We start from the raw sequence: 10,034 nt of genomic DNA on the forward strand, positions 1-10,034 counted from the left end.
GAAGGTGGGGGTGGGGCTGAGAAACCAATCTGCTAGGTCCAGGACTTGAACCACAGTCAGCCATGTGGGAGTCCAGTGCCCTTAGCCACCATACCACCTGCTGGCTCTCAGAGAGACATTTTCTAATGATTACAGGCTTCACATTCCATCAGCATATTAAGGTTACTTTTCTTCTGAGGCTTCTCTCCAGTAAATACTAAGAATTTAGGGACTATACTTCATTGTGAAGGATTACAATTGCATTAAATCTAGTAATACTAAAACAGTTAAGGAGTCTCTTCAAAGCAAAGACATCAGACTTCTGGTTTTACATTTTTTTCCTTAGATTTTTGCTAAAGGGCATGAGCACTTGCTGGAGAGACAGAGAGATAGAAAGTGAGAAATTACCCCCCGGGGGATGGCCACACTGCAATCCCTTTGCTTCAATTCTCCTCTCAAAATTTTGGGTACACGTGCACACGCACCCAGCGTTGAGTTTTAAGCCACTGGATTCAGGACTCAAACTGCAGTCAACTATGTGGGAGTCCAGCAACGTAACTGCTATGCCATCTGTTGGTCTCCATACTTCTGCTTTCGTTGACTGGGGTAGGGTGAGTATTCAAGGGAAGAAGGTCTTTGCTTCATACCACTGTTTCCTTATAAGAACAATAAAACCTAAGGGTATCATCCTCTACTGTGGTCGTTTGGAAAGCAGAGGATAAGGAACTGTTAACTTTAACTTTCCTGTGCTAGCCTGATATGTGTATGTACACGCACAAATGTCTTCAGCTTTGGAAATGTTTGGAATAGGGGCAGTTACCCTGCAAATCTTCCGTTGGGCAGACGGTGATTGAAATAGAAATAAGAAAATAAAAACAATAAAGCACACAAAATATTCTGAAGTGACTGAGAATGCCCACAAGCTCTCTAACAATATGAAGTCAGGGTAGAGTGACCAAAACAGAAACGCCTGGTCTTCCTCAGCATTCTCACGTCCACACTGTAAAACCCTCTTCAGGCACGGCCAATAGCGACTCCAGCGAGCCAGTACTGCCGTGTGGTGGCTGAGGCCACAGGGAAGGCCCAGGTGTGCTTCCCAGCCCAGAATAAACAGTCTAGGTCCAGTGATGTGCCTGGAAAACTAGTACCGGCGAGGCTGGGGCAAGAGGACTGGGGCATGGCGAAACCCTGTAAAAATACCTCCCTCCCCCTTCCCACGTTCCCATCCTCTCTCTAAAACAAACAGAACACCTCTGCGGTGCTAGTGGGCCTCAGTCTATTTATTGATGGGGGTGAAAATTATGGAAAAGAGGCAGAAAGAGGAAAAGAAAAAAGAAAGAGAACCAGCAAAAGGCACAGCATTTTATTATTAAAGCTATTTCCTTTTATTTTTTCCTGTGCTTGCTGTTTTATACAGAACACTTTTAAATAAATTATCTTATAAAGGCAAAATAAAGTTTCTTTCCGATTCCATTTAAAAAGCAATACCATCTGTTGTGTTCAAGCTAGACTTACACCAAAATCATCGTACACTGGCTATACAGCCATCCACTGGGGGCTGGAAACCGGCTTACAGTAGTGTGTGCCTTTCAGATGGTGTCACCCCGACAGGTACGCGGTGGAGACAAGGGGAGCTGGATTTGGAGAAAGCTGGGTCTTTCTGATCGCCTTTACTCCCTGTTTACTTCATCGCCATTCTCCCCACTGAACTTGAATATGGGAATCTGCTCACCACCCTTAACCTCTAGGAAGACTTCTCGAAGTTTCCACCTGATAAGAGCAAAAAAGAGAGTCTCTAATGAATGGGAACACTGAGGCAAAAGATGTCAAAAATGGGAAGAAAAAAGTTATCGTTTGGAACAATGTCTTAAAATGTTTTAGACATTATTTTAAACATTATTTTATGTTAATATAATGCAACACTCTATTATTATGTGTTCTCATTATTTAACCAGCATCTGCTTCCAGGCAAGCCTCGGGATGACTGACAGGTGAATGGAAGGGGCACCAGGAAGGAGAAGGGGCAGATTATATCCCATTTCCTAATTCACACAGACCTTCAGTTCCTGGCCTGGAATCTGGCCAGCTCCTCCACTAATCCTAGGCTCAGAGGTCAATGAGCCCAGGGTGAGCTAGGTGGGGGCCGCCTCAGGGCCGGAATTAAACCCATCCTGGCTAAACAGCAAATATCTTAGAGAGAGGCTTCCCGTGGGGGATGTAGCTAGTGGCAACCAGACAAGAAAAGCCAATTAACAGGGTGGAGAGCTTATGCAAAGAATGTGATGAATAATTCTAGAACAGGAATCCATGCCTTTATTTCTAAGGATTGAGACAGAGGAGTCAGAAGTTGTAACATGCATCGAATTGTTGTAGACCTAGGCCACTGTAGCTGCAGTCTTCCAAACAGCAGCATAAGGGGAGGACGGGTCAGCAGAATGGACTGGATAAACTGCCCGGACTGAGCTAAAAGCCAACGCATGGCAAGCTGCCCCGCCACGATGCTTTTAGTTCCAAGCTCTGAAAATCAATTCTTCCTAGTACTGCAGTCATTTACAGATGAAAATGGTAAACAGGAAGTTCTGTTTTCTAACGCCCACCATTGTCCCATGATACCTCTGAAAGGGGGCGTCTCTGGATGAGCTGACATAGAGATGGCCCTCCGACTTGGATCCAGAGACAGGAATCTTCAACTGTGGGTGTGACAGGAAAAAAAAAAAAGGGAGAGAGAATCAGATACATTGTTGTCATCTCGAAAGATACCCTAAGAATGCTTCTGAGAGCAAAACTAGAATGTTTTCTAATAGCCCAGCTGGAGAAGCTACCTGTACAAGTACACTGCCCGTTTAGACGGCTATGAGATAAGGAGTAGCCCTTCCATTTCGTAAATACGCCAAACTCTGCTCTGCATATCCACAGTGATCACCCAGAAAAAAACAAACTACGACACATGCGGGTCAAAAGCACACTTCAGGGCTTCTAAGGCCGCAGGATCAAGTGTACACACCTGACATGATAATGCTGCAGCCTGCAGCTCTCTGCGTGCCCAGCCCAGCCCACCTGTTCACACCCACCCTCCCCAATCTGCACCTCCACAGCAAGGTCATCAAGACAGAGAACAGTGAGAGACATGCCCTCACGTGTAGGTTGTTCTTCGGCCTTGTGGTCCTATTCTATTTTTCAGAGTCTTTTTTTTGAGAGTTTTTTACTACAGGGTGCGTACGCTCACCAGAAAGAGAGAGACAGAGAAAGAGAGAAATCACCCCCCAGGGGGGATGGCCACGCCACAATCCCTTCTCCTCCATTCTCCTCTTGGGATCTTGGGCACACACGCACACGTGCCTGGCGTTGAGTTTAAGCCACCGGGTCCGGGACGCAAACCGTGGTCGACTACATGAGCGTCCAGCGACATAGCCATTACGCTAACTGCTGGTCCCTATTTTTCAAAGTCTTTGCCACAATTTCGCAGGCCTCTAACCTCTTCCTCTGGGACCTCAAAAGTAACAGTGATTGCTTCATCCTGTCTTATTCTAGAAGTTTTCAACTGTAAACTCCCTGAAAGCCTTCCTTTCTTATCTCTGTATTTCCCCACAGCTTGGACTCATTCCTAGGGACATATATTAAAAACAATTTTGTTACACAGCAGTTAGCGTAATGGCTGTGTTGCTGAACAACCATGCAGCCGACCGCGGTTTGAGTCCCAGACTCAGGGTCTTAAACTCATGCCGGGCGCGTGTGCATGCGTTCCCAAGATCCAGAGAGGAGAATGTAGGAGAAGGGATTGCGGTGTGGCCATCCCCCCTGGGGGTGATTTCTCTCTTTCTATCTTTCTGTCTGTCTCTGTCTTTCTGGCAAGCACATGTGACCTATAGCAGAAACCTCTCTTAAAAAAAAAAAAAAGAAAGAAAGAAAGAAAAAAAGAAAGAAAAAACAAAAACAAAAAAGTTTGTTACACAAACACATCTCATACTCAAGTGTGTTTTATCAAGCTGAACCAAACAGAAAGATAAGCTTAAAAAATAGACTGCCTTTCAGTGGGAGCAATATAAACAAACAAACTTTGAAATCAAACTTTGAAGGCCTTGTTACATGTAAATGAGCACTGATTGGATAGATTTCTAAGCTCTATGCTGAAGGGATGGCAAACCACCCTGGTCATCTGTCTACTGCCTTTGGTTCAAGATGCTCACTCACCACATTCCCTGTCACATCAGTTCCCCATAAAGAAAGAAAAATAAATGAAAATTAATCCATAAAAATATAGAATGCATTTTATATAAATGTAACGCTAAAAATACAAAATAATAATTGGGTTAGGAGATGGTGCAGGAGTAATGCAACTGGACACCAATGGAAATGTCCTGGGTTTCAGTCCTAAGCACGCCCTGGGCACACCGAGCACAGCCACACAGGCCCACGGTCGGGGCTAGCTGGGACTGGGGGGTAATCAGGGCATAAGATCTTGCTTTGGGGGGGCAGAGTGCCCCCCCTCATAGAAGAAATAAACTTTGAAAAAAAAAATATGAGTGAGTCATCTCCACAAGCCAATAAGAAAAATAAAATCCAGGGGTCAGCTGGTGGCATGGTGAAGGTAGCTGGATCCCACATGGCCAACCATGCAGTGTAAGAAACCGTCGAGTGAGAGCCAGAAATCCCAAGAGGAGGATGGAGAAGGGACTGTGGCATCACCAGCACCCCTGGGACGGACTTTCTCACTTGCCCTCCTTCTCTCTCTCTCCAGTGAGTGCAGGTACGCACTAGAAAAGTTAAAAAAAAAAAAAAAAAAGTCCATACTAAACACTCACTTTTTTTAAAGGGTGCTAAACCTAGTGGCAATTTCACTTATTGGACTTTCCCATTCTGGTCCTTAACTCCAGTGTCCTGTCCTGCCCTTCTCCGGTCGGGGCCTGGCCCGCAGTCTGGGGCGAGCGCAGTACCTGAGCATCAGCAATGTCCACCAGGTTGTGCTTGTCAAGGAGCTGGATCCGGTGGACGCTGAGAGGAGCGCCCAGCGCTTCCAGTGCCGTGGGGTGATTATGCAGCTGCTCCAATGCCGACTGGTAATAGGAAGACCTTGAAAAGGTTTTAAAAGAGCGAAGACAGATGTTATTACTTTCTTTATGGAACTGGATCAGGTAGACTCTCCATAGATAATTAAGCAGTGCAAGGCAGCTCTGTGAGGCAGAGGTTAAGGGAACTGGATCTCACATGGCCAACTGCAGTTCAAGTCCTAGCCATGGCAGCTTGAAAAATATCCCAGAGTTGAATACGTGTGCACCCAAAATCCTGACTGAAAGAAAGAAGAGGAAAAAAAAGGATTATGGTGTGACCACGCCCCAGTGGGGGTGCTTTCTTTCTCTGGCATGCCCTCTGACAATTAAAAAGTGCAAGAAAGATGGCCAACAGGTCATGGTGTGGTGGGGTAAGGCACCGGACTCCCACAGGGCCAACTGTGGTTTGGGTCCCAGACCTGGCAGCTTGCTTGCTTCCTCACTTTCCCTTTCTCTCTGTCTGTCTCTGGTGAGAACACATGCCCTATAGCAAATTTTAAATAGCAATAATAATAAGTGAAATTAAATATCTTTAAAATATGCAAGAAAGGAAGTTAAATAATAAAACTGATGTACAATGTGAAAGCAAACAGAAATGTAAAATTTGTGGATGGAAGAACAATTAGGGATCCTCTATCCTCAACTGTCCATTTTACAAACCTGAAAACCGAAGCACAGAAAGACAGCACCTGCAGGAATGTGCAGACGACCTCAGGCCCTTCACCTTTCTGTGCCACATTTCTTCTCACCTCCTCACCTCATTCTTTAAACATTCTTCACCAAGGGGGTTTGATCAGCTCTTCTCTAAGCTTCTTTTCATTTAAAGTGCTCTGAGTCCATGACTTGCTCAGAGAGATGCAGCTGGTCTGAGGCAAGGCTGAGGCCAGAGTCTATGACACCTGATTTCTGATTTCTAAACACTGCCCCCCACTGAGAGCACACCATGAACGGCCACAAAACTCTTGGGCCAAGAAGTCCGATATGGAAATGTTCACGTGTCAAGTTTACAGACTGAAACGGTCATCTCAGACAGAACTGCTCTCAGTCTTGGGGTCCCTTCTCAGCCCAAAGGCTAGTGGGCACACTGGGAAGCACCTCGCTGAAGGTGGAAGGTGGTAAGTGCCCTCAGGAGACAGCACAGGTAGGCTTTCCCATAGGCCGAAGAGACCTTCCTGCAGGCTGATCACAACGAGGGGCGAGGCCAAGAGTCCTGTGCTGCTTCCCAGGAGCAGCTGCAGCCGTGAAGGAGGTGCCAGCCGTTGGACAGGGAGCAGCAGGGTCCTCTGGATAACCGTTCCCGGGTGACTCCTAAGCGTATGCATTGCTCTCAATATTGCAAACATCTCACGCTTCCCAGTAGCTCATATTTTATGAGATTAATTTAACACTCACAACAGCTTCACACGGGGGTGCAATATATCCTTCACCACACAGATAAGGCAACTAAGGCCTGGGAAGGTGAAGGACTCTCCCACAAGCTTAGAGGGTACTCAAGAGTTAGAGCTGGGTGGGGCCAACGGGTGGTGTGGAGGTTAAAATGGCTGTGTGGTTCGAGTCCCAGACCTACCTGGTGGCTTAAGAAACACGTTGCTTGCCTATGTGTGCATGCCCCAAATCCGTATATGTGATGCCCAAAGTCCGGAGACGTGAATGGAGGAGAAGGGATTGTGGGCTGGTCATCCTTTCTGGGGAGTGATTTCTCACCTTCCCTCTCTCTCTCCAGTGAGCATATATACCCTATAGCAAAATTTTTTTAAAAATTAAAAACCCCAAGATTTAGAGCTGGCATTCAATGTTGCTGCAGAGCCAGGATTCACCACCCAACTGGGCTCTGTTGGCTGACCCCTGAGGGGGAAAAGCTGTCAGACCACAAGGCTGAACCCTACCCTGAAAATGCATGCATTCCTGTCAGGTCCTGCAGCTGTCCCTTTGGCAGAAGGACAAAGAGGCTGAGTTACTCAGCGTGAATCATCCCTGGGCTTGTTCATTTCGGGCCACCTCCAGCCTCTGGGACTCAGGCTGACTCTGCAGGAAGGTGAAGGACTGGTGTGCTTTGTCTGTCTGTGAGTGACACCTCCCTGGAAGAAGCGAAAACACTGTAGAGTCAGGGGGAAGAGACAGGCGGGTGGGGATAAAAGAGCCTCATAAAAAAGTCAGGTTAGAAGATAACTGCTGCCACTTTGCCACCAGTAGCCCTGAAAGGACCTTAGATGTCTTGGCTGCTGACAAAAACTTCGGCCTGTCTTTACATATTAAGCTGTGGGAGCAGTGGGACTGGAAGCGTCTGTCAGGAGTCCTGTGCTCTGCTCTGACTTGCTGTTCTTGCCAGGCCCTTGCTCCAAGTCCCCTCCTCCATTACATCAACAGCAGAGAATGGCAGGGCACACGGGCGACGACACTGGAGAATCAGTGTTCCCCCAGCTGCGAACCCTCTGGGGTCCCCCTCCCTTCTTCTCTTTTTCTATATAATCTCAGAAATCTCATATGCACTGGAATGAAAGCCTATCTTGTTTTGTGAGGCTTCCTCCTTCCTCTTTTTTTTTTTTTTTTTTAAGCATTTATTTATGTGTCTACTGATTTATTGTGTTTTTCAAGCCACCATTTTCGGCACTTGAACTGCAGTGTGCCATGTGGGAATCCAGGGCCTTAACTACCATGCAACCTGCTGGCTCCTTCTGTGAGGCTGCTTATACAAATGAACCCTGGTTCTTATTGTACTTGTGGATCCAGGGAAAACTAGGATTACAGGATAATGAGGACATAGCCTACAGGATGGTGGGCTGGCTTCTAAACCGGGCCTCTCTTCTCTAATCTGCTGAAAGTATCCCAGGTATGTCCTGTGATGCAGGAGCAGGCCGAGGAGAAGGAGGTGGAGGCCACCGTACTTACTCTGTACGATGTAATAGGCAAGGGTACTGCTCCCCGTAGCTAGGGCACAGGTGAGAAGGGCCCATCTTCCCAGTGGCAAAGGCATCTTGCTTCTTGGAGGCTTCAAAACAGAACATACACATGTAGGTAAGAGTCAGTTTTGTGCCATGGGCCTTTGCCTGGATCAGGCGCCACAGGGGAAGGAGAGCTAAGGACGAAGCCAGCCGGAAATCTAGCTGCCCTCACTCATTTGCTTCCTTTCTGATGCCAGGGCTGGTTCTGGGGCCAAAGAAAGTGCCCTCCAGAGGGTACCCTCCTGAGGGTGGCCCAACTCCAGAGCCCAGACACCGGGGGCTCTGCTGCCCCAGCCGGCCCAGCACAGAGCAAGCATTCAGCCCACCATCCTGACAGACAGAACCTGGCCTGTGTGCCAAGCCCCACGCAGCCAGGAAGCACAGCCACTTTGTCTCAGACCAACTGGTAAACAGGAAGCTTCTCCCTTTGTGGCAACAGCTGTTCTTGTAAGCCTGCAAATGGGCTGGAGCTGTCACTGGCAGCTTTCTTTCATATTTTGAAGAATGCCCCACCCCCTGGATGAGGAAACACTGGTTATGACTCTCAGGCTGAATGCACAGATGGAGAGGTGCCAACAGCAAATACAGCACACGCCACCCACCCTAGCATTCACTCCGGTCCCTGAAGGCCTGGGCGGAGCTGGGAAAGGCACGTGGGCCTTGCCGAGCCAATTCTCCTCCTTCCTGGGGGCCTCTAACCTCTCCTCACATGGACCTGAGTCTTCATGTAAAGCTGTAAGAACTTGGCCGTGAGACGGAGGTAGAACATGTAGCCATGGCTAGAGGGGTAGAACAGGGTAGGATAAGGGTCATAGGCAAATGTCATAGGGCAGCAGGGCACATAAATGAGACCAGACACTACAAAGTGAGGAATGCACAGCCCAGCCAAGGGAGAAGCTTCACCCTGGCTCCAGACAACTGTGTCCATGTGGGCCAAGCCTTAAGATCTTTCCATTTTTCGAAAAGTGACAAAAATCCGTTTCTTTTTTCTTTTTTCTTTTTAAAATTTGCTCTATGGTACATGTGCTTGCCAGAAACAGAAAGGGAGAGAAAAAAAGAAAGCACCCCCACAGGGGATGGCCACACTGCAATTCCCTCTCCTCTCCCCTCCTCTTGGGATTCTGGACACGCATGCACACATGCGCCCAGCATGTTCCTCGTCACTTGGTGCAGGACTTGAACCATCAGTAGACCATGTGGTACTCACCTGCCCAAATCACCATGTCTCCTGGCTAGCCCCAAAGCAGGTCTTTTAGGTGAAAATGCTTGAATTCGAAATACTGACAATCAACTTAAAAAAAAAAAAATTGGGGGGGGAGGTTTTTGTTACAGGGCGCGTGCGCTTGCCAGGCAGACAGAGACAGAGAGACAGAAAGCAGGAAATCACCCTCCAGGGGGGATGGCCACCGCTGCAATCCCTTCTCCTCCATTCTCCTCTCGGGATCTTGGGCACCCACGCACACGCGCCCGGCGTGAGTTTAAGCCATCAGGTCCGGAACTCGAACCACAGTCTACTACATGGGAGTCCAGCTACATAGCCATTACGCTAATTGCTGGTCCCAACTTAATAAATATTTTAAAGGACCTAAGAAAATAAATAATATATTTGTAAGTCAAATTCTTTCTGTGGTGTTTTGGTTTGCTTTGACTATCAGGGCATTCTCACCCTAGGTGAAGTAAATTTTTCTTTGTCTTTGCTGATGTTTCTCCAAGAAAAAAAGTTTCCCCCATTTGAAGTTAACCTTAGATTTTTTTTGAGAGAGTTGTTTTTTGTTTGTTTGTTTTGTTTTGTTTTGTTTTGCTATAGGGTACATGCATTTGCATGAGAGACAGAGAGCTAGAAAGCAAGAAATCACCTCCCGGGGAAATGGTCACACCGCAATTTTTTCTCCTCTATTCTCTTCTCAGGATTTTGGGCATGCATGCACATGCACCTGGTGTGAGTTTTAAGCCGCTGGGTCCAGGACTCAAACCGCAGTCACCTGTAGAGGAGCCCACCAATGTAACCATTATGCCATCCCCTGGTACCAACCTTAGATTTTACATGCGCTTTTTTTAGAAAGCA

The 10,034-nt window shown here is 47.3% G+C and overlaps 1 protein-coding gene across 1 annotated transcript; it reads right to left on the reverse strand.

The window, feature by feature from the left end:
• Window positions 1–1,481: 1,481 nt before the first annotated feature.
• COA1 (cytochrome c oxidase assembly factor 1) lies at window positions 1,482–8,459 on the reverse strand. The gene is made up of 5 exons (XM_027772034.1): window positions 8,314–8,459; window positions 7,918–8,016; window positions 4,914–5,063; window positions 2,593–2,669; window positions 1,482–1,749 (listed from the first exon to the last, which is right to left on the reverse strand). The coding sequence occupies exons 2-5, from the start codon at window positions 7,999–8,001 to the stop codon at window positions 1,650–1,652; spliced, it is 411 nt and encodes a 136-aa protein (XP_027627835.1). The 5' UTR covers window positions 8,002–8,016; window positions 8,314–8,459; the 3' UTR covers window positions 1,482–1,649.
• Window positions 8,460–10,034: the final 1,575 nt, after the last annotated feature.

The sequence above is a fragment of the Tupaia chinensis genome, unplaced genomic scaffold (assembly GCF_000334495.1).
Source record: "Tupaia chinensis unplaced genomic scaffold, TupChi_1.0 Scaffold000249_1, whole genome shotgun sequence".
Lineage (NCBI taxonomy): Eukaryota > Metazoa > Chordata > Mammalia > Scandentia > Tupaiidae > Tupaia > Tupaia belangeri.